Source organism: Zeugodacus cucurbitae, chromosome 4 (assembly GCF_028554725.1).
Source record: "Zeugodacus cucurbitae isolate PBARC_wt_2022May chromosome 4, idZeuCucr1.2, whole genome shotgun sequence".
Lineage (NCBI taxonomy): Eukaryota > Metazoa > Arthropoda > Insecta > Diptera > Tephritidae > Zeugodacus > Zeugodacus cucurbitae.
The window spans coordinates 24,228,815-24,254,427 of record NC_071669.1 but is presented as its reverse complement, the minus strand read 5'-3'; the positions used below and the strand labels follow the sequence as shown (position 1 = coordinate 24,254,427).

Sequence of the window (25,613 nt, the reverse complement as noted above, 5' to 3'; positions counted from 1 at the left end):
TACGAAAATTTTAGAAAAAATAAAAATAAATATACTCTATAACACAAAATATGTACATTATGGAATTTTTTTAAACTCAAATTCGTAATCAGAACACCTCAAACTTAGCACATCAGTCGCAATTTTTCCTTTAGAATTTTTGAGTAACGTTAGTGAAAGTAGCGAGCTTAGAGTTTTAGACGAATATACTACAAAGAAATTCACCGTTCAACTTAATTTCGTTTGACAGCTTTAGTTGTTTTGTAGTTGTTGATGTAATATCCAATTGTAAAATTCCACATGATGTGATTGAAACCCAAAATTTGCATTCTTTCCCGCCATATATAGAAACAACACTTTTCGGTTTTATGACATGTATGTATATGTACATAAATATATTATCATTCAATGGCAAGATATATGTATTAATAGTACTTATCAACGTTTGATTACTGGGATTAAACACTAATTACCGTTGTATGTGTATAGTTATTAAACATACAAAACTTAATAAAGTAAACAATCAACTTATTTTAATAATTTATATATTAATTTTCATTATTTTTAAAATCATTTATATATATAATGATATGTGCTTGTTCTGTAAAAGTGATGGCAACTAACTTGGCAATTTTTAGTGCTCTAGTAATAAATGGCCATAATAACAGTTCTCATTGCATGTTTCCTTCATGAAACATCAGTGCAAAGAGCGCAAAAATATATAATATATTTGTAGTTTATATGCTCGAAAGTTTTTGAAAGCTGTGTTTTGTAAAATGCATTTTTTAATTCAAATATTTCTTCACTCGAAATAATTAAAGACAACTACTTAACAATAAATCAGTTCTTTCTACAAAATAATTTGAACAGTTACTGTTTCCAGCAAAAGAACCGAGTTGATTTCTTCCAGATTATTAAATGTGACACAATTGTCTTAAAAAATAATAATTAGTGTTGAATTTCAAGTATTAAGACCAAAATATACTTTAAATGTTTGTAAAATTAAAGTGAATTCAAAGTTGATCTACTGTTATTGCAGTTTTACAAATAACACTATTTTTATCAAAATTAATTTTATGACTTAAACGATACATTTAAATATAAATTAATTCGAAAATATTATTTGTATAATTAATATTTTTTTTAATTTTTATAATTTTTAATTTGTTATTTTTTTTTAATTTTTTATAATTTTTGTTCATTGATTTTTTGGGTGTTTTTTTTTTGTTTTTTCTTTAATTTGGTCAAGTATTTGGCATTTGAGCATATATAACTTCAATTTTTGTCGAAAGCAGTGCAAATAAATTGCAGTTCACATTTTCTGAAGTCTGTCTTTGGCGCAAGCGCTGTTTCACTGTACATTAAAAGTTAATTTGTGTACGATTTTTGTTTTTGGGTGATTAAACTATATAAATACAAAATATATGGCAAGTACAATACAACCATAGTAAGAACAGATAATATTTAATCTTAAAAATAGTTTATACTACTTAATTCAATTAATTTTTTGTAATAATGAAGAAAATATAAAATTATTTTTTCTTTTTTTTTTTTTGATAAATTGTATTTTAATATTATTTTTTTTATTTTAGATCTCAAAAATTTAATATTTCAGTTTTAATAATTTTAATTTTTATTTGGAAATAAAACATACTAAAATTATTTTTAGCGAATTTTAAAGAAATAGAAAACTGATATACCAAAATCATAAATTAAACCATGAAAAATTAATTCTTAAAAAATATAACGTCCAATATTTAATTAAATTATTTGATAAATAAAATGTACAGAAAAAATTCACGTCCACTTTCAAGAAAATAAGTTAAGTTAAGTCTGATAGACATTTCACATGACAATTCAGCAATTTAGAAAACAAGTATTGAAACATAATAATAATCGTACCAAAACTTTTAGAAAAAAAAAACAAACAAAAATATAAACTAAAAGGAATTAAATAAATAATAACCAAAGAAATTATAAATGTAGAATTTTATTTATTCAGACTTTCAACTAATATTTCGATATAAGTTTGAGTTAATTTTAGTGCTTAGAACAAAGTATAATAATCTTAAATATATTATTGATATTTATTAATACATTTTTATTATTATTATTATTTTTTTGTATCAAAAATTTTTAAGAAAAAAATTCAATATGGCATTTTTAGCAAATTCTATTTCAGCTCACTCATGAACTTATGCCTATGTCTACTAAGAATCTTCACTTTGAGCATTTAATTCCATTTAAATGTGCTAGTAACGAGAGAAACTTAAAAATATCAGTATTATTAAATAATATGCAATATGTTCACAATAAACCACATCCACCAAAGCAAAATATATGCAAGAGCTACATAACTTATAGATAAAAATAAAAACTAACAAAATATGGCTTTTGTAATAATTTCAAAATTTGGTTAGAAAAAAATGTCTTGAAAAACGTCTGCCACCAAGCACTACCTGAAGTACCACCGTTACCCACGATAGTTACATCAACAAGGCTTTCGCTTAACTCCGCACACCGCCACATATCCACATACGCATATACGCACACACGCACATTTATTGCATGTTGGTGGCATCGCATTTGCTACACGTTGCCAACCATCACTTGTATCACAGTCCAGCGCCCTATTTGGCTTCATTCGTTTGTGTCTGCACCAACAACATGAGTATTTTGTTCATTAAATTATCCGCCTCCGTGTCTTCCATGCTATTGAGTTTCGCCGAAATAAAGCCGCAAAATTTGGAGTTCAACACCTCGCGTACCGTCTGCGGCGGCGGCATATCCAACATGCAGCCATTCATGCCGCTGCCACTACCACCGCCGCCCATGCCGCCATTTTGTTGACGCAAATGACGATGCTGCTGCATCATCTGGCCCTCGTAGTCATCGTCATCATCGCCAGCACCATCGTCCATGCCGTCACCGTTGAGGTCGCGCCGTTTGCGTTTCAATGCACCACTGCCACCAACAGCATTGCCACCAATGTTGCCGTTGCCGCCTGCTGCGCTCATGGAACGCGGCGAATTGGCGTCGAGTATGAGGGGATAGGGAAAATCAGCATCTATGGCTTCCAGCTCCTCCACCTCGTCCGAGCCCTGATTGCTCATGTCCGCATTACGCATGGAGGCCTCGTCGCCGCTGCGTACCGACGATGCGTCAAGATCGTCGAATGTGTTGCTGTGCTGTGTGGTGCTGTCGTTGCGCGTGGATGAGACGCGGCTGTCATGCGCAGCGCTGTGTAATTGCTGTTGTTGTTGTTGGGCTTGATGCGCTGGCAGTGGATGCAGCGACACAGCTGCATTGCCACCACCAATGCCATTGCTACCCGCATGCGCCGCGTTCAAATCCATTTCCGATTTCACATAGTAGTAGTAGTCTTCGTGGCTCATATTCAGGCCGGGTGCGCATTTCGACAGATTCAGTGCGCTTTCGTTGAAAGATGAATGCAGCCCGTTCAGTTTCAATGCAGACTTGCCGATGTTGTTGTTATTGTTGTTTAAGTGCTGCGAGAATGCGCTCAAATTAAGGCCAATGGCCGCCTGTTCAGCTGCGTGCGAACCGCCTCTGCAAAGATGTGAAGAGTGGGAGAAAAATGGAATAAAGAAGAAGAAGAAAATTAAAGATTGGATTAGAAATTTTGTTTTTGTAGAGTGTGCTTAAACTATATGTATTTTTATAGGACATGCTAAAATATCTAGAGATCTATAACTAATTCTAGATTAGATTAGAATACAGATTGAAGAACGCACTACGATCAATCTAAGGGAATTGAAAAGAGAGCCCACCGCACCCACTTACTGAGCTTAAGATATCTCTATCACCGATAATGTTTTTTACACATTTTGTTCAGATAAAAACGGATCATCTTTACTCCTTATAGATCATTAAATCGAATTTTAATATTATAGGTTGCCTTTTAATTGTATTACAATTATCGGCTGTAAGTTCATCTGCGATATTTATTAACAAGCACTAATATCCTCTTAAGAAATCTGCACATGCCTGTAAAATGGACTTCATTCACATAAAGGTCCAACTATAACAATACAATATGTAATTCACACTTGTCGAATTCCTTGAATTATTTGTACCGGATCTATGTAGACATGGAATAACAGTTATTCTAAATTTCTCACGTCATATTTCCGTTGCAAATAAATATATTATTTACGAGTATATGTATTGAAATAATTTATGTATATAGATACATGTATATATCATTATTTCTAACCATATTCACGATGTTCCCACGGATTCCTAGTTTACAGTATGCATACCACACGTGATAATTTGTACATATATCATGTTTTGAAGTAAACATTGATTGCGGTTCGACAGTGTTCGCATGCAAATAATGGAGGATGTAGTCTAGAAAAACCACAGGAACAACGGATTCGCAACTTTATCAAGAAGCTTCAAAAATTCCCACGATATAGCGATAGATCTAAGATGCATGATAATTATAATACAAGTGCTAATGTACGAACTTATGCATGTCTGGCTCATAATAGTATGGTTATATATTGTTAAATATTATATATATAGAAGCGGTTCCTACGCCAAATATATATAAATATATATATATATATATAGACACATACCTCTGTTTGGTAAATGCATAGTATATGCAGCCATAAATATGTTTTTATCACTTCGAATTTCCTATCAGCTGCCTTAAAAACCAGCTTGTCGCTCTTCACATTGCGCTAAAAATAGTAAAATTACCAAATCCTCCCTCTTTCGGTTCGGCAATTACAAGGGCAAAATCAAGCCGAGTTTGTACAAACGCCAACGGGATACTTTGGTTGAAACACTTGGCAATCGTGCATGACATATTCGAAGTACAAGTTACATGCATACATTCGAAGGAAAAATATCATATTACAAATGTCTTTTTCGTGAACTTCAAATGTCTCGGAGTAAAAACGAGTGGGCAAAGAAAATTCGTGATAGTATAATGGGAGAATACAAGGATCTTTCACAGCAAACAATATTGCTACAACATGTGTTGAAGTACAAATTTAAAAGCGGTAATACATACATATAGTAGTGTACATATGTATGTACACATGTATATATGTAAATATATACAAATCAGTTGTTGTACATGTGTTAACATTCGTTATCTGTTGACGTCTCTGTTTGCCTTTAGTATTGACTGAATTTCCTTCTTATGCCACACAGCTGCATTTTAATACTATTTTTAGACCAAGAAAATTTTATATACTCGTACCTACAGCTGCTTATATTTCCTGGTAATAACTGATAAATGAGTGCGCGTTGTGTGTTTCAGCACAAAAGTAAGGTACTGTTAAACACAATTTATTTAGCTGATAATAGCTGTATTCAATTCAGCGAATCTAAGCGAGTAACGAATCGTACAGACAATTGGTATAAATTGAGTGTCGGGATTCCGAAATATTATAAAATTTAAATTCGAGATCCCGAAATATTTTGAAAATTTTCTTAAATTACTCTAATGCCAAGATGAAATTACTGAGCAACGCAAAATTGTATTTTTGAAATCTCGAAATATTTTCAAATATGAGATTCGGGATCGCGAAATATTTTGAATATTTTTCTCAAATTATTCTGATATCAATGAATTTATTGGGCTACACGAAATCAAACTCTTTTGAAATCCCGACATATTTAAAAGTACAAAATTCTAAATCACGAAGTCAAAACTTCTCACCAGAAATTTAACGCATTTAGTTTAGTTTGTACCCAGGAAATTTCCATAACTCCACTCACTACAATTCTAGCACATACATTTGACGCTAGTCATTTTTTTTCAGCTGTAGCCTCGAATTCTCACGTCTATTGTGCGAGATGTCATACTACTATTCACCCTGATCTTTACATGCTTTGTATCGCTGCTCTTTTACAGCATTTCCTTTATGCGCTCTGACATAGTGAAACGCAAGTACTTATACTTGTGTCTGTATGCGTGCATTCGTTTGCTGCTGTTGGGATTGTCAATTTTTAATCTCGGCCAAGTGGCATTTTGCTCGTACGGGCGCACGCCCTCTTGTCTTATAGTATTTACAGCATTCAAGTGATGTGTGTATATTGTAGTTGTAGTATCGTGGCATACATACAAGTAGTTATTCATATGGTTATCACAACAAACAAATACGCAAATAAGTGCTGTCGGACCGTCACAAGTCTTACATCGGTCTTGCCTTGGTTTAAGTGGTCTGGATCAAGCGGTAAGGCTGCGCATGTGCGTTAGTGATAAAAAACGCGAAACTCCTTGCTATTTTAGGCTTGTATATATGTAAAAAAAATAGTCAGATATAAACATTAGGTATGCCCTTTTCATCACAACCAACTTTTTGTAAGAGTGAGAGGCCAGGAAGTGATTGATGTGCCAAGACAATGTAACAGGAATGGGCCCACATTGATATCCGGTCAAAGCTGTCGACTAGGTTAAATTACACAAAACATTTCGAGATCTGTACGACTGCCTTACGTTCAACAGATTGAATTCGCCATTTCAATTGAAAATGGTTTCTAAAAACACCAGAGCCAAATGTATGCTTACGACGGTTGGTATTTATACTTTCCGAACTTGTACTTTAACAACAGATTTCAGATTAGATTTGTACTACATTTGTCTCAAGATAAACTGTTGAACAACAGCGGCCCAAATCGAAACTCTTATTGAGTTGTAAAACAAATTCTTATGCTCCATAGACCAAAGCACCACAGATATGCTTTATCGCATGATTTAAGAGTCATAAATCGACCCTAAACTGAAATATACATACAAACATATTTCTGAAGCACGAGTAAGTGCCATGCTTTGAACGGTCGCTTTCCGATGTTTCTCTGTATTTAAATTTGTGTATGTGTATGTGTATTTTTAAGAATCTCGCTGTTGCCTTTGTTATTTGACACTCTACTCTTACTGCCGTTTCTGCCATGTTATCAACTCAACATATTTCCGGTGGCCACTTTTTGCTCGCTGCCAACTGCCAGCATTTTTTATTTATTCTGATTTTTGTTCGTTAAAGAACACATTACGAATGGTGTAGCAAATCTGCAGAAACTATTCTAATGCACGTTTGTAAATCGATTTCAATTGTTTTGTTTTGAGTACATATAACTGCCGTAGTTATGTCACAAAGTCCGACGACGCAATTCGGTTTACTTAATTTATGTAGGTTTCGAAAATAGTTAATGAATGCAACCGGAAATGAGTTTTGTCCAACGAGGAAAAAATATTATGTACTAAGGCCAATCGCTCTGCATTTTATGCATATTTTAAGCCACACAGGAAGAAAGGTCAAATGTTGTGATAACAGTGTTGGAGAATGTGGGGTATAGGTGAATATACTATACTATAGACTTTAATTTAATATTTAAATAATTATTTCCTAATTGGTTTCGACTTCCCCAGACAATGTCAATCTCCTAGAGTATTTTTATTTTTGGGGTTTTATCTAATACATTATGAGAATGTAAATAATAATATTTTATACACTCTCTTTCAAAACGACTACCGACAAGAATTCTTATTTCTCCTTTATTGTTAAAGACCTCATCCACTTAAATATTCCATCGCCTTGAGTACAACCATGCGATCGACATGCGATTTCCAATCATAGCTCATAAACAGATTCCAGTTGTTGAGCCGCTTTAGAGATTTAGAGTCGTATCCTCGAGAAATCAAAGAGTAGATTCAATCTGATACTCTAAAAGTCTATTTAAACCTTCAATTCTTTTGTATTATGACCAAGGTAAAATAACCATAACTGACTTTTAAAGTTAATACTCTAACTGTTCGAACAGATATCTATATGAAGACCTAACCCTCTCAAACCATTATCTCGAAAACACATCTAGTTGAGTGAAGGTACTAAACATTTTATAAAATTTGAATTATAGATTTTTTGTTTGTTAAAACAATTTAAATAAATCCTACTATATCATTAAAAATGTTAACTAATTATTTAAAAACAAATCCAATAATTCACCTAGCGAAAAAATACCCATTAAATAGGGATTCCCAATTTCCAGATATTCATACATACTAAGCTTTTTGAAAATATTATTAAATATATTTTAAAGATAAATAGTCAGACCAAGCGAAACCTCTCCTTTGTATCTAAAGTAAGAGAGAACTCGAATCAGCAATTGTTAGACTGAGGCTAAATTTATCGTTGAAATGCAGTCTAGTACAACTCGAGTACAAAAATTTATACTACCCAGCACAAGACCACGCTAATTAAACCGCTACTTAACGGTGAAAAATTCCACGAGACCTGCCTGCAATGAATTTGAGCTCGAATAATTGACGTACATATAGCACACGAAGCACAAATTGAATCGATTTAAATACGCTTTAAATGTTTAAATGGGAAAAGTACTACAGGAAGACGAGATTAAAAACAACAATAAATAGCAAAACATTCCAGCCATACAGTCATACAGCTAACTTAATTGACTGTACCACAACCGACGGTATTGTGCTTATTGCGAATAGCGGGTACTCACACACACACACACAAACACATACTCACCGTGATATATGCAAAGGCATTTGAACAAACTGATGCCGTGTACTCGTATAATACAGTTGGCTTGGCATGAAAGTACCCCAACAACAGCGTCACCGCCCCAAAAGCAAGCGCTTTACTTGCCTGCGTTTGTGTGTGAGTTTACGTTTGTCGTAGTAATTCAACGCATTTACGGCCATTTATGTATTTAAGCTGATAACGATGCCTCCAAAGAGCCCGGCGCACATCTGGTGGCCGTGCTGAGCGGTTGGTCGCGATCAGGCTATGAGACTGTGGATCGAACGTTTGAGTCTGGTTCTGAAATGGCGTAACGGCTCTTGACACAACTCGTAGGCAATTGTATGCCAGATTGTACTTTTTGTTCATGTTGTTGTTGTACTTGATATGATGAGTAGAGTGCCCTCAGAAGTCTGGTTGATTGTGTTGGGCATTCAAGTAAAATGTTTTTCAGCCGATATTGTCAGTTGTTTGTTATTGTCACCCCGCCTCTACGCTGATGCCAATAAAATCACCAATCAACTCTGAAAATCCCATAGCGCACTCACACACACACACATGGGCACAGAGCAAATATGCGGGCGAAAACACGCAAGGCGAACTCAAGACTGTCACGATCAGCGGTTGGAGGGGCCGCTAACGGATGTACTTGAAGTAGAGCATTGTTGGGGCCATCAGCGAGGCAGCACAACGCGTTTTTAAATTCAATCAAAATGGACCAAGTTTAAATGAATGCGGTGGCAGCAGCGAATACACACATACATACACAAGCTCACACAGCAATTGCCAAGCGTTCCACGATAATAATATAGAATAAAGGCACTCACACAGAAATGTGGACTGAAATGCAAAGTGAAATGGAAATACATACAAAATACACTTATGTATGGATATATATACACTCATACATATGTATTTATGAGTGTATATTTATGTATTATATATACGCGTTGTGAAATGTTAAGTAAAAGAGCCAGGGTTAAAAATGGCTCGAGCAATCGCGCTGACGAGTTGTGCAAAGCATCGAGCCAACACAGACACCTCATTGACGCGATCGCAAGAGGGTAACAACAACAGCAGCAGCGGCAACGGCAGAACGACAAATCAGCGAATCAAACGTATAAATTAACTCAACTTATTTACATTTATATGTACATATGTACATACATATAAATATTCTTATATACATACACGCATTGTTGTTGTATGTGTATGCATAAACACTTTAATGCAAAAGTACGTAAATACAGTATACTTCATAAGTATTCGGTTCAGTGGAGAAAATGCATTTCTTTAGACGTTTAAAAGGTTTTGAATGACATGAAAATTGTCTGATTTTGTTGAAAAGGATCACTTGGACTTAAATAGTTCAGATGATCGTGTTCATCCATATATTATTTCAAGAATATAATCTCTATGTTGAGATCTATTTACAGACTAGTACGCCGATATATTAGATCTTTTATGTGAATAATTATCATATGAAAACGCTCTGTGACATTAATCATCTCAAAATTTTAGATTTCTACTCTCTCATGTATTCATTTACCTCTTCTACAATCTTCTATGTGTGGCTATACGTCACGAAACTCATACATAGATGTTAACGAAACTGATATTCGAATCCCGATTCCTAATATACTTTAATCGAAAAAATTACCTTAACCATACAAAATGAACGTTTCCAAAATGTGTCAATACGACTAAGATCTACTAAAAGATGAATAATTGTATTTCAGAAGACCATATGATTTTTTTTTTAATATATGATAGGTTTCAAATACATCGGTTCTATATATTAAACTTTAAGTATCCGAGATCATTTTAAAATGGCATGGAATGGACTTGAGTTTATAAAAAAATGACCCAGTAGAATTATGAGCAAGAATGTTCCTTTGCATGATGAAAAATCGATATAAAACCTCTACAATTGACTATCAGGGTATTTATTTTTCAGAAACTTCATTATGGAGACAAATTTAAATCAAAATCGATTGAGGTGAATTTTTTTATGGAATACTATATATCAGGAGAGAGGACGGAAAATTCAATTCATCTTTAAATTAACACTTTATCCATATGGGTATTGGGTATTGAACCAAACTATTGTTTTCCGGGAGATTGAGTCATAAGTAAAAGCAAGTTCATTCTCCGATTTTCGAACTTAGCCATCAAAATCATATCATTTAGTTTGAATTAAGAAGAAATTTTAAATTATATCTGTATTTTGTATTTCTGTATCCTGTAATTAATAATCTTTTTTTAATCCTTTTTTCCAACTTCGAATTCAAATATTTCGATTTTTTCGATTTCGATTTAGTTCTTATTATTATGAACACTGCTGTGTGTTGTGTTAACCGATGTGCACATCTTTCTTGGGTGTGGGGTATGAGCCAAAAATGATTTCATAAACAAATGAGCTGAAAATTATGTCGCACAATAGTCAAGAAGATACACAACCGTTAAATATACACATATGAGATGAATGTGTTCGATCGGTGATCAAGCGCGAAGAAACCAAAGCAAGAAAGCTTCAAATACAAAGGGTGAAGATGTTGCAAGTATTGGTACGCGTATAGACCATATAACCAACATTTTTCACGCTTTGGCTACTTGAGTGATTCCCGAACGCGTTAGCACTAAACGAGTCGCGGAATTGTTGCATAGCTATTTGGGGATCGTCAATCGATCAAACAACTAGCGAACGCGATCAAAGCGTATATTTGTTGTAACGAAGAACTTATAATATGTGTAACGAAGAACTTATAAGTAGATATGTATGTATGTGTAACAACATATTTAGGTTTAAGCAACATTGGAACGCTCAGCGTCATAATTGTGTGTCACATTCCATTGACAATGATACTTCCTCCTTCGGCCGTCTCGCACAACAAAAGCACAAAAGATGTACATAAAATTTGCTTTTTATTAAAAAATTGCTTGATATTTTAATTTTATTATTATTGTTGTTGTTGCTGTTTTTAAGATGTCGCATGTTGTGGCTCGTCGCTGCTAACGTAATCACTCAACCAGCATAAGAATTTTGTAAGCCCACACATACAAGTACACACTCATATGTACATATGTATATATGTGCGAGCAAAATAAATTTATAAACTCAAGTATGTGTGCTTACAAATACATAAAATTAAGTATGTATGTATGTATGTAAGTATACATCATAAGCTCGTCTCTGCTGTGCTATGTGTGAGCCAAGTTTGCTCTACTTTATGATTGCTACTTGTGGCGTGCCTTTCAGTTTTGATTTCATATTGTTTATGCCTCAATTGAGAGATGCACATACATATGAGTATGAATGTATGTATATACAGTTATATGCGGGGGTAGATCGTTCTTTTGCAGTGGCAGTTTCATTGTCGTAATGGCCTCATGATGCTGATTGTGGAGGAAATATTTTGTGCTTTTATATTTGTGTGTGTGTGTGTATTCACGAGTAGTATATTTTTACGGCCCGCAATTACTAAAAGTTTCAGGCTAAGAATTTTATGATGTTGAAATTAAACTGTTTGCTTATATATACAACCATACATATGTAAATGGTTTGCATATAATAAAGCAATTTTCTTAAGATTCCTCCATGCAAACATAAATAATTTGTAATCTACGCATTCCCGCAGCGTCAAGTTAGCGGGTTGTCCGATTGTCAACTTCTAAGTTCTTGGGAATAATAATCTAAAGTAATGTTCTAATATCATATTCTATATTCTGATATTCTGATTTGCAGACCTTGTTAATCGGCTGTATGTATATAAATTGCATCTGTATGTAAGTTGGATAAAGCAAGTATCCGAACAAACATGGAAGCTGTAGTTTACTGTGTCTTTGAGGCTTTAGTTTATCCATGGAACCCCCATGGGATAAGCTACAGTGCCAGAAATCTCTACTTGGAAGTCATATTAAACCGACCTAGAACCATACAACCTAGTTAAGATATGGTTTATTCGACCTGTGGCATCTACATTCATTCCGAAACTCCGGAACCCATATTTTGATAAGTGAAATGTCTGTTAATTCACATTCGGAAACGGATAACTAGTTTCTATAATAACTATTATATTACGATTTGAGGAACGCTCGGCGACCTAAGATCTATTGTGCCCTCTCCTATTATCGTCCCGTACCCCGTCGCGTTAAGAATCCATAATAATGTTCCAAAGCTGATGGGCGCTATACTGTCTCTTTGCGGATACAGAGCCCACATTACCCGACTCCTTTTCCTAGCGATCGCCGGCCAGTCAAGGTGTAGATCACAGAATCGGCACTGCTCCGAGGAGTAGATTCCTAGTTAGTGCAGATGACATATGTATACAACCAGCCACGGTTGCCTTGCACATGTGGTAAGTGTTATATTATTATTTGCTTAAAATATTCTTAAATAATCTAGAGTTTTGGATAAAAAAACATAAGTGAGCCTATTTAGTCCTAAGCGAGACTAAGAAGTCTTCTTCGGTTTTCTAATATTGGTGCCATCAAGCAAACAATTTTGGTTTAGTTTCGAGTCGGTTACATAGAACCGATTTTAGAGAGAACTGTATCAAGTTAGAAAGAAAATAACACTATATATGTAGATATTATACGGAATTATCCAATTGGTTGTGAGTCACCTATTTTATATACTAAGAAGGTCTACAGTTAAAATATATGGGCTCAGTACATTTGAAATATGACATGATATCACGAAAACGGGTTCAAATGATTCAGGTGCATTCTAGGATATCCGCTAACAACCTTGTTCGATAAAAAATGAGTCAACAGATTATAGTGTGAAGTTGTTTACATAAAAGACACACGTAGCAACTTCAATGCCAACACTGACTTGAATCACGATTTCTAATACATAGAGTACATATATACTCCTCAAATTTACTTATATACATTTATATGAATACTATACACATATTTTTAATATTATTTAGAAGTTTGGTTCTACTCACTTTCTTTCTCGGATGACATCGCGCAAGAAATCCATTGCTTCATACAAACTCCACTTCGGCTTGAAGCCATTGCCCATCAATTTGACATGCGCCAGCTCGCGTCGATACGACTCGCGCAGCGATTTGAAGGCGCGCGCCACACGCCGCCCCGGCGCATTGAACTCCTTGCCAATCATTTCCCAAGCGCGATTCTTCTCCTCTTCGGCGCCCTTAAAATTGGGCAGACGTGAGTCCCAAAGTATCGGATTGTCGTGTACCATTTGGATGAGGCGCAACTTGTCGGAGGCATTACGGCGGACCACTGCAAGTAAATCGAGCGTAAGTAAAAAATTTTCTTTTGTCGACGAATATAGTTGTTGTTGCTGTTGTTGCAGCTGTTCAGCTTCAGCAAATTTGCGTTCTTGTTCAAGTCTAAATTTCTTATTGAGATATTTTTGAGCTTTCGGTTTTTGTACGTAACATTTGGTATGTTTTTGTAGTTGTTGTTGGCGTTGCTTTTGATGGCACCGCTGAAATGACACTGGCTTTTGTTGTCGTTGCAGCTGTTGTTGTTGCTGATATAATTGTTGTAGTCGAGGACTACTTTTACTGCGACAACTACGGAGCAACTTCGGGGCAGGCATTGTTGGTTTTGTTGTTGGCAAAGCCGTTTGCTGCGCATAGTCACTATTAACGATTGCCATCAAATTGCTATTCTGCTTATCAGGGTTGTTGTTATTGTTTTCGGCAGCGTCACATGCAATAGCTCTCGCTGTGCGTCGGGTAATTTTCGAAAATTTTATATTTACATCTACAATTTCAGTAAAAGATTGATTTTGTTTATTAAACGCACATTTTTTGATTTTCTGCGACTGCATCTGAGAAGTTGGCGCACCCCCTTGCAATAGTTCAACGGCAGCGGCGGCGGCAGCGGCAGCCACGGAGGCGGCTGCTGAGCCCTTCGTCTTCATGTCCAACGCTGCGCCCAATTGGCTTCCACCACTCACACTCATATCCTCAACCTCACCACCACCAGCACCAGCGTCAGGCGTATCCGAGTCGGGGGTTGCTACGCGCAATCTGGACCGCGAAGAAGAGCACGATGAAGCGCCGGAAGAGTGTGTGGGCGAAGGCGGCGCAATTGTTGCTGCGGCTGTGTTAACTGCTTTCGGCGAAGAATTCGGTGAGGAAGCTGGCGATGATCGCAAAGAGGATGCTGCAGTACTCGACTTCTTCGGTGTTCTTGTAGTTGTTCTGCTGTTAGCTGAGTATGCGTCAACTGGACTGGCAAAAGCAATGCTAGCTCTCAGCGCATCCATTCACAAAACTTTTCTAGAAAAACCACACTGTAATTTTTATACAAGTTTGTGCACAAGTGCAGCACACCGATTTCGTGAGTGCGAACTATTTCTTATAAGCTTAGTTAACTTTTCTGGGTTAACCACTAGAAGTCCAAAATCACATGTAACACACTGTCTACTGCACTATTTTGCGAAGTATTTGCACTTTTACTCGTCACCCCACACGCCACTTCAAAGTTCGTCTTACAAATTATTCCTCAATCACTCACTTTTCCAGCTGCGCAGTTCAATGCTTTCTTATTTGCTGGCTTTCTGCTTTCTTTGCACGCTCAGACTACTTGGGTTTATATTGTCCGATTTTCACTTTTCACTACCCTCTCACGACCAAGTTTAAAAACCAACTAATAAAATCCAGGCAAAACACTAATCAACCAACCACCCGAGCCCAAGCCGAGTTGAGCGGCGCACAAACAACCCAAGACAGCAACGTCAACGGCAGCGCCAAAGCCAAAATCAGCGCGACGTCTACAACAAATATACGGCGAACAATGCTAACCAAATGTTGGCGATATATGAGAAATACAACAACAATAGCACACGGCTGACTAGAGCTGAGCGCGACAATCGTCATTGTAATAACAACAAATCACGCTTCAAGCCGAAGCAGCAGTCGATCCCAAGTCGCACAGCGAAAAACCCATAAGAGCACAATAACGAAAAACAAGGAGCAGAAAGAGAGGGCATGTGGATGAGCAGACGGCCAGCCAGCCAACCAACCAACCAACCAGCCAGCCAGCCAGCCAGCTAGTCAGCCATAAACGATCGCTCACACACAATTGTATATTTGTAGAGAAGTACACGCTGCGAACAAATGTACATACCTTCATACATATATACAAACGCATATATACTTGAGTGCATAAGGCAAAAGAATTTCGTTCACAGCGAGCTGGCGACGTCGGAAAACCCCCCAACACAAGTAACGAACGCTGTATAGCTGCGACTGTAGAATTGAGCAGGCTTCTTGGCAACTTTGTTAGCTGTTAATTTTCGATTTCGCTTCTTTCGGGCTGCGCGTAATGCGGCGCACAATAATCACGAATAGAAACAACGGTTTGACTTTATTTGCCAAGGAGCAAATAGTGGAGACTAGCATGAATCATGGTCAAGTCTCCAAAGCCAGCAGTAATTGAGCAGCACACAAATCTACGGCAGGGTACAGCTTTGCTGAGCGGCGCAGCGTCGTGACAACAGCCGATAGCGCACGTACGTCGCCACTCACGCACACAACCACAAGCGTAGCAAAAACGTTACACACAAATAAAAAACAAAATACACAAACAAAGAGCGTCCAAAGATAGCTGCGCGAAAATTGTTTACCAACACAGTCAAAAGAACACGGCTCTAAATCGCTTTTGTGTTGCCTGTTTACATTTTCTTTGCGTTCGCTGTTGTTGCTGCTGTCGTCGTCTTACAGCGGCTCGCCTCTTACGATGTTCCATCTTGCTCGTTATTTAATTGCCGTTCGTACACGATTTGGGCACTTTATTGTCTGATCTGGTTTTTTGCACACAATAACGGCGTCGACTCGGCTCACTAGTTCCGCTGGCTGACTGATTTCTTAGCTGCCTTGCTAGCTTGGATGGCTGGCTGGCTGACTCGTCACTGGTCGCATCGCTGCGAAAACGAATAAACGCGATTGTGTATGCGAGAGTGCGCCTACTGCAACCCTCAGTTGAGCCCACACACCCAGTGAGCGAAAATATGTATTTACGGTTAACAAACGACTCTTTAATCAAAGATTTATTTAAAGGGAAGCGCAGTAGGAGCTAGGCTATAGGGCTATAGTATATCTGTGTTTGAAATATTTTGGTCCTGGAATTTCTGAACTTTGTCTAAATACGTTTATTCCTCGGCAAAGTTTATTATATAAGTTTCGATGTGGCATGAACGTATATATAAATTAATTCAAAGCAATAAATAATACTAATTTGTCGAAATTTATAAAGGAATTTGGGTAAAAAATCGTAGAAATAGTAGTACGGTTTCAGAAATGGAATAAACATAATTAATTTACTAGACAATGACGACATCCTTCGGAACAAAACCTCAGTCGTAGTAATTATTTTAGATCCTAGAGAAAACGACATTTTAAAAACTATTATATTCTCATTTTATCAAATATAAACAATCTGGGTCCCATAGAATCACTTACTCCTAGCACCATTCAGGAATTTATTTGAATGCTAGGACTAATGGAGTCGATGTAAACATTTGGAGGACACAATAGACCACTGGTCGCAGTGCATTCCTCTATAATCATTATATTCTGTTCAAAGAGAAAGTTACTTACTATCCAATATTAGCAATAATGAAAGCTCTTAAATATGTGAATATCGACTTTACTACTAAAATTAATTCAAATTATTCTTTACAATTTATAGGCATATGATTTCTTTAAAAATAATACAGTGGAACTTCTCTAACTCGAATCACCATAATCCACAAAAAAACTTCGAGCTAGAGAGACTAGACATTAAAACATATAAATTTTGAAAAAGCTGTAAAATATAGATTTATACACTTTTCCATTTATTAACTTCGCATAAAGTTTTGTGTACATACATACGTTAAAATACGTATTCTGTAATTTTGTTTGTTGCAATTTGCTATTAGTGGCTCTTGACGTTTATATCCCATGTCTTTGTTAGATGATTTATGCAATCCATATGTGTAATAACATATTTTTTGTTTGCCTCCGTACAATATAGAGGGACTCTTTTAAAATTCTGCCTCGATAGTAAAATTTAAAATGTTGTATTATGTCCTAACCAAAAAGTTCGATTTATGGAAGGAAATTTGTATGAAAGTTGCCTTCTATTGCCTCTTCAAGAGTTCGAGTTATAGAGAACTTCGAGTTATAGAAATTCGAGTTAGGGAAGGAAATTTGTATGAAATTTGGCTTCTAAACGCTATTGTCAATTGTTCGAGTTATGGAGATCTTCGAGTTATAGAAGTTCGAGTTATGGAAGTTCCACTATATATATTTTTTTCTTATCACTTAATTTCCTAACTCCAAAATCCTGTCTTGCAAGGATTTTAAGGAACAAAATTATTTTTAATTAATTAATAATTATTTTTTTAATTTTTAGTACTATTTTTAATTTTAATCGACTCCAAACTGTTAAAAATAGTTTAAAGTATGAATTTTCTCTTTCTAAAATATTTTTGCCAATTCCTTAACCTCATCTTCTCAAATAATAAATTTAATCCTAATCTAATTCAACAATCGTATGACCTTCATTATTTGTTGATTGGGTTATTCATCTGAGTGCAATTATTTAGAAGTACACACTCTGTATATTCTGCTCTATTCAATTAAGCGCGAGCAAAAGCGAAATTGTGCTGAGCATATTACCGATCTGAGAGCATTTGTAAACACATGATAGTGATTTAAATGAATTCTTGAAAAAGAGGGAAGGCTTACGCCTATCATATCAATGTGGTTGAAAATATTTAGAATTACTTCATGCTGGCTCAATAAAGTGGCACACTAAATTAAGAAAATATCTGTGTTGATGACAAATAAATTGAACGCTTGCTAAACGTACCAGGTTTTAGGACAGCTAACTGTATTTTGAACTTTATGTAGCTGCATGACTATGTGGTAACTTATGTAAAGGTTATACATACCATACATATGTATGTAAATGATTTAACTGATAACTTCTGTACATATCGCATATACATAGTTATTTAGATGACTATAAATCATTGTTGAAGTTATATAGATCAGTAAAATATATTTGTCAAGCAGATAAGCCAGTAGAAAAAACACCATATAATAACAAGTAATAACAGTAGTAAATTTAAGAGATGATCAACTCTCGAGCTTCATATTCTAATCCCTAAGCTTGTAGTAGGTCTTTATTGAAAAAACAATTAAAGTTGAACTTCCCTAACTCGAATCATCATAATCCATAAAAATGCGTCAAGTTAGAGAGACTTCCGAGTTACGAAAGGAAATTTGTTTGAAATTACACCAATTCAATAGTTCGAGTTATGGATAACCTCAAGTTATAGAAGTACGAGATATGGAAGTTCAACAGTAAATACATATGTATGTCTGGAAATCAAATATAAAGATTTATTACTTATGGAAATACACTAAAGTTTCTTCTTCCAATACTTCTGGAAAGCATTTAATAATAAAAATAAATACAAATATTATATACATACATACAAACGTTTCCAAGTACAAATTTTAGTTAAAACTGTAAGATCCAAAGAATGATTTCGCTACTAAAATGTATAACTTAGGAGAATTATTTGTATGTGAAATAAATAAATACCACAAGTCTCAGAAAACTCGGCTGTTTTCGACTGTCCATTAGTATAAAAGTTCGAAGAATTGTCCGGACTCTCAAACTCCTTAGCTGATAACGGCTTCTATTGATAATTATTGACGAGTCAGATTTTATTTTCTGAGCTCGAGATATCAGATGTAAACCTATAAAACCTTGACTATTATTGGGATGTAAACCAAATATTCCTTAATGGATTTTTAATCCTATTTTATAAATTCTTACTATTTTATTTTAAATTAAACTTACTCCTTAATGTCTCTTGTTGGTGATTTGACTGTTATAGCTTGCGGTTGAAATTCGCTTTGAACTCAATTATTCCACATTCCAACAATTGATGTAGAGATAAAAACAACTTTTTCCCTGCCAACCAGGCCTAACCACTTTACCCTCATGTTTCTTCAATTACTAACACCAACGCACACGTTTGGGTTGTTTTGTTTTTGTATTCGTACGTGTGAGGGGAATAGTGGTTAAAAAACTCACAAGCAGCTATGCTGGCCTATGGCAAACTCACCACTTTTTTTTACCACTTTTGTGGGTTTAAAAAACTTCGGTTTAACCAGCTTTTTCACCACCTTTGGCTGGCAGGGTTTCTACAGACATATTTTTATATGTATTAGTATTTGCATTTGTATATGTATTAATAGGCATTGACGCCGAATTACTCGGCTCCCTGAAGTACTCCAGAGATCAAATAAAAGAAGACGAAAACCAAATGTTTTAAAGCCAGCATATTCACATTTGTCTACGTGCCAAATTACCAACGGCTTACTGCAATTGCAGGCCTCTCAACCCTCATGCGTTTCGGAACATTTGCTGCGCATGTGTGCTTAGCCAACACGCTAGCTGGCTAGGCTGCGCAGCGTCTCTGTCAGCTAACCATATTGAGCACATTGTACGAACTAAAGTACATACAATTTACATAAACACATATGCACTGTTGCCTTTCATCGTCTACATATGGCTGGCTGGTTGCAGTGTGTACGAACTGGCTATGAGCCTTTTGCGCAAGCGGGTCCAATGTACCACATTCATTAAATATTTAAAATCATTTTCCATTGCCATATACTGTTATGTGTTTTTGCTGTTTGTCGGCACTCCGGCTCCCATTTCATTTATGGTAGAGCATTTTCAACCGACCGGCCAAATTTCAAACTGTGAAACGAGGGGTTTAGCTGACGACGATTAATGAAGAGAGAATTAAGGCAAGGGGTTGATGCTGATTGTTTGACTGCAGCGAAATAATGCGAAAGAGAGTCAGAAGCAATTATAATTCAGTAGTGCGAAATTGTTATTTTCAGCAGCAAAGAAATACGAAACTAAGAAAATGGAAAATATAAAATGTTTTTGTAATAAATAAATTCCATAAGCCATGAAATTTCTTCTTCGGTTTTCAAAGCCTTATAATAAGACCTTATTAAATATTGTACATCTTTATAACTTCAAACAAAATTTAACCATCTCTTTAAGCTTTCAAATAAATATTGGATATACAAAGACGATACAGAAATATAGTAACGATTTAATAACCAACAGAAACCGCTATCAATTCGCTATATTCAAACTCTGCACTTTTTCAGAAACGTGTTAGAACAACAAAGAAATATAATATGTATGATATACATAAGAGAGTTTAGGAAGGATCCACACTAACTTAAATAATTTAGTTACTTGGTGTCACAAAAATGATATGCCACTGAATCTTAAAAAATGGAAAACGATGTGCTTTTCCCGTAGATCTGTTGATCCTTCTCCCTATGTAATAAATAACTTCAGTTTAGAGCAAGTATCTAGCTTTGTTGATTTAGGAGTTACTATGGACCCTAAACTTAATTTTAATTATCATATAAATTCAATTGTCTCAAAAGCTAAAGGTGATCTTAGCTTTGTTAAACGTTGGTCTAAAGAATTTAGTGATCCGTATATTACTAAAACTCTTTTTACAACATTGGTAAGGCCTATATTGGAGTATGGTTCTGTGGTATGGAATCCTATTTTACTTTTTGCTTTAGGTCACTTACATTGAAATTCAAGATTGAATCTTCCTCCGTATACTAGTCGTTTAAAACTTATAAATCTACCTACACTCACTAGTCGTAGAGAAATGCTAGATATAATATTTCTAGTAAAACTTCTGAATGGTTCTGTTTGTAGCTCTTTCCTTTTGTCTGATATCAAGTTTAATGTCCCATTTCGTTCATCTAGGCAGTTTAGACCATTACTTTTAAAATCGTCAAGAACAAATTTTGAGTTAAACGAACCATTCCACCAAACATGTTATGATTTTAATTCTCATTCCAGCACATTTGACCTGTCTGATTCGATCTTTAGCATTAAAAAAACTATTTTGTCTTCGCTTAATAAGTAACATTAAAAATTGTTAACCTTTTGTTTTTGTAAATTTTAAATCTTAGCTGTTGAAATTTGTCTTTCTGTAGCTGAGCAGTATGAGATCTCGACGCTTAAAAACTCTTGCTTTTCATGACTCGGCAAATTCCGCTCATTTGCAGATTGCGCCCCACCACCGTCGGTTGGGCGGGAGGTGGGTAATCGTTTGGGTTTATATATAGATATCCGTTTGAAATCCGTATAAGAGAGATACCTTACTTTACTGAAGATATTGGGTCTATAAAAGCGGTATTCTCAAGGTTTGAACGTGTATTGAAGAATAACATGTACAATTTTATTATTTATTACCCATTTCGAAAGAACTGCGCTAGCTTGGTTGCCAAGAATGAATCTAGCCAATTTTTGAAACCGTGTCCTAATTGCAGCATCTCCATATGTGTACATTTCAACACCCTTCTTATCTCTCGAAATACAGAGTATAACCTTGACGTCATAGATATTCGAATTAGCTCTTGTTTTGGCAGCATCGATGGCGTTCGCATCTCTTACAAAACTCTTTAAATCCAAACTAATCAATAGAACATACAAACTAGCCCTGTATAGAACTGTAGACAATAAGCGGAAAGGACTAAACAAAATTAATGACCTTCGAAATAAAAATTTCCCGAATTTTTGGTGTAGAATGAATTGGACCTGATGAATGGACGAATGGAATAGCGAACTTGACCACTGATTCAAGTTGAAAACAAGATGCAATTTATTAAAACGCAACGAAATGGTGATTCAAGAGCCCAAAAGCAAGAGGAAGACCAAGATCAAGGTGGAAGGGCGGGGCGAGTTATGCGAAGAACTGAAGAATCCTGCTTGGAGGCGTGTGGTTCAACAGGCCAAAGCTCACAAAGAGCTGTAGAGCCAAATGAAGATGTTAATGTTGTTTTGAAGAAGAAAATAAATGTCTTGATTTCTATCAAAATATAATAAATAAAATTGCTTACTGTATTATATGGTATCTAACCTCGAATCTCATAATATATACTATTTTATCATATGTATATGGCCATGAACTGATGAAAGTCGAAACCACTTTTCTTGTTATAACTAAGCAGAAAATTAAATTTCACCATCCAGTATTCATATGTACATACATACATATGTATATGTCACTATTCTTAGTAGTGCAATATTATTTTGAGGCTAATAAAATGCCAGCGAATCCATCAATTTAAATGAAATCCCCAACAACGAAATGAGTTCACAAATGGTTTTAACAATTATTTTTGAATGAATCGTCGTCAGCCCTCCGACGCTTAATCAAGCCAATTGAAGAGCTCTTAATGTGGCAGAAACGGTCGCGTCACTACCGCCAACGCCGCCACCACCACCACCATCGTCGACGTGCATCTTCGCAACGAGCGCTAAAATTTCGTGCCCATAAGCCACATCCATGCATCTAATGCGACCGGGCTGATGGACAGATGATTCGTTCGCTGTACGCTTTTGTAGTTGACGTTGCCACAGCGGCAGTCTCGCAGCCGCTTTTGTTCTACATACGCGTCCGCACGATATGAGTCTGTGGCTGTGTGTGTGTTTGTATGGATGTAGTCGTTTGTAAATTGCTAACGGAAGTGGCTTCTTAAGTGCCAGCGCGTACAGCAATTGTTATTTGAGATTGTTACTGTTGTTGTTGTTATTCTTATTTAGTAGTGCCAGCATTCTTATATTTTAGTACATTTGGCATTATCATTATAAATTTCTGTTTATGTGTGTACATATGTGTAGGTGTAGATATCCGTGTAATGTAAGTTTGCGAAGAGAGTTGAACAGGGGGATCTTGTGTATTATTTCGTTCATTAAAAAACAGCAAGAATTCGCAGCAATGCCAACAGCAACAACATCGATGGCATTTGCCATAATTTTGGTGTGGTGAATTACTCGGAGTGGCACAAATGTGGGGAAACACTCACGCAAGCAACCAGCTGCTTAGTTAGCTAAAGCAACAATTGTGTGGAATAACATTAGCAGCAGCAACAACAACAATAGTACAAAGTACAACAGCAACGAAATCATTAACAACTAACATGGTTTTATGGAATTCTCCATTATTGCCTCATTTGCCTGCCCGTTTGATAGCACACACTCAATACAACAAATGTTCGCCTTTACACTTATAATGTAGGTATCTATGTACTCATTCTTTTATTAAAATTGACACAAATGGAACGTCACGCCAGCTAAGTAGCTGGCAGCCACGGCATCACGAAACTATTGCGTTGCAATTTTGGTTCGAAGAGCTCCGATCTAACTGGCATCAACGGTGGAGAGTTATCAATTGGCTCAACTTAAATAAAGGGTGATTTTTTAAGAGCTTGATAACTTTTTTAAAAAAAAAAACGCATAAAATTTGCAAAATCTCATCGGTTCTTTATTTGAAACGTTAGATTGGTTCATGACATTTACTTTTTGAAGATAATTTCATTTAAATGTTGACCGCGGCTGCGTCTTAGGTGGTCCATTCGGAAAGTCCAATTTTGGGCAACTTTTTCGAGCATTTCGGCCGGAATAGCCCGAATTTCTTCGGAAATGTTGTCTTCCAAAGCTGGAATAGTTGCTGGCTTATTTCTGTAGACTTTAGACTTGACGTAGCCCCACAAAAAATAGTCTAAAGGTGTTAAATCGCATGATCTTGGTGGCCAACTTACGGGTCCATTTCTTGAGATGAATTGTTCTCCGAAGTTTTCCCTCAAAATGGCCATAGAATCGCGAGCTGTGTGGCATGTAGCGCCATCTTGTTGAAACCACATGTCAACCAAGTTCAGTTCTTCCATTTTTGGCAACAAAAAGTTTGTTAGCATCGAACGATAGCGATCGCCATTCACCGTAACGTTGCGTCCAACAGCATCTTTGAAAAAATACGGTCCAATGATTCCACCAGCGTACAAACCACACCAAACAGTGCATTTTTCGGGATGCATGGGCAGTTCTTGAACGGCTTCTGGTTGCTCTTCACCCCAAATGCGGCAATTTTGCTTATTTACGTAGCCATTCAACCAGAAATGAGCCTCATCGCTGAACAAAATTTGTCGATAAACACATTTCGAACCGAACACTGACTTTGGTAATAAAATTCAATGATTTGCAAGCGTTGCTCGTTAGTAAGTCTATTCATGATGAAATGTCAAAGCATACTGAGCATCTTTCTCTTTGACACCATGTCTGAAATCCCACGTGATCTGTCAAATACTAATGCATGAAAATCCTAACCTCAAAAAAATCACCCGTTACAAATGTAAGCATGTAGACTTAGGGGTAGCTTTTGCTTTCAAGTTTCAAGTTGACTCTGGAAACTAATTTTGAATTATGGATGAGAAGTAATAATACAAATATTCCTTCAAATGTTACTATTCCATATTATTTTGAGATGGACAATGAGATTTGCTCCGCCCGATTTATAACAGATGATGATATTGTAGAACCATATCTTTCAGAACCAACTTCTTCTAACAATGAAGCAAAAAACATATGTTCAGCCAAATATTACAGAATACATGTTTTAACTTATGTACATAAGCGAAAAGCTTTATGCAAATTAAATAAATAAAACTGTGTATAAATCTATACAGCTTTCTCAAAAATTATATGCCTTGTCCTTATGGTCAATATAATCGGCCTACTGAGCGCCCTATTCGCAACACCATCAACCACCTCGAGGCCAAGCATTTATTATCGATAATGTTCGACCGAATATACCACTTCCCACACATCACACACTTCGGGGAACAGATAATTTCACGTTATGAGCTGGTCGATTGGCCACGAAGATCTTATGATAACGTTAGACATTTACCTGTGGGGATATGTAAAGTCTAAAGTCTATGCGGACAATCCCGCTTTGATTCAGTCCTTGGAGGAAAACATCAAGTGTGTCATTGGCCAGTTACCAGTCGAAATGCTCGAACGAGTAATCGAGGTTTGGACTCAACGGATAGACCATCTGAGACGCAGCCGCGTCCAACATTTGAAGGAGATAATCTTTAAACAAATAAGGAAGGGCTAAATTCGGGTGTAACCGAACATTTTATACTCTCGCAATTTATTGATGTAATTTTATAAAGATAACACAATTCGACCCATATATTGGGTATAAAGTTCAATAGA

At 36.0% G+C, this 25,613-nt stretch overlaps 1 protein-coding gene across 5 annotated transcripts; it reads right to left on the bottom strand.

Moving 5' to 3' along the window:
- Positions 1-933: 933 nt before the first annotated feature.
- On the bottom strand, positions 934-16,408 carry Adf1_20 (uncharacterized). 5 transcript variants are annotated; one of them, XM_011188425.3, is made up of 3 exons: positions 16,175-16,408; positions 13,463-13,763; positions 934-3,549 (listed from the first exon to the last, which is right to left on the bottom strand). In XM_011188425.3, the coding sequence occupies exons 1-3, from the start codon at positions 16,242-16,244 to the stop codon at positions 2,610-2,612; spliced, it is 1,311 nt and encodes a 436-aa protein (XP_011186727.1). In that variant the 5' UTR covers positions 16,245-16,408; the 3' UTR covers positions 934-2,609. The 5 variants fall into 5 exon arrangements, with proteins under 5 accessions (XP_011186727.1, XP_054084897.1, XP_011186726.1 ...); XM_054228922.1 differs by lacking the exon at positions 16,175-16,408 and adding an exon at positions 15,624-16,148; XM_011188424.3 differs by lacking the exon at positions 16,175-16,408 and adding an exon at positions 14,295-15,524.
- Positions 16,409-25,613: the final 9,205 nt, after the last annotated feature.

Excerpts from the sequence above, each read along its gene's own strand:
- Adf1_20 (XM_011188422.3), bottom strand. The coding sequence starts at position 14,760 with ATGGATGCGCTGAGAGCTAGCATTGCTTTTGCCAGTCCAGTTGACGCA. Across the intron at positions 3,550-13,462 it reads GATGTCATCCGAGAAAGAAA|AGGCGGTTCGCACGCAGCTG; the intron begins GTGAGTAGAACC and ends ACATCTTTGCAG.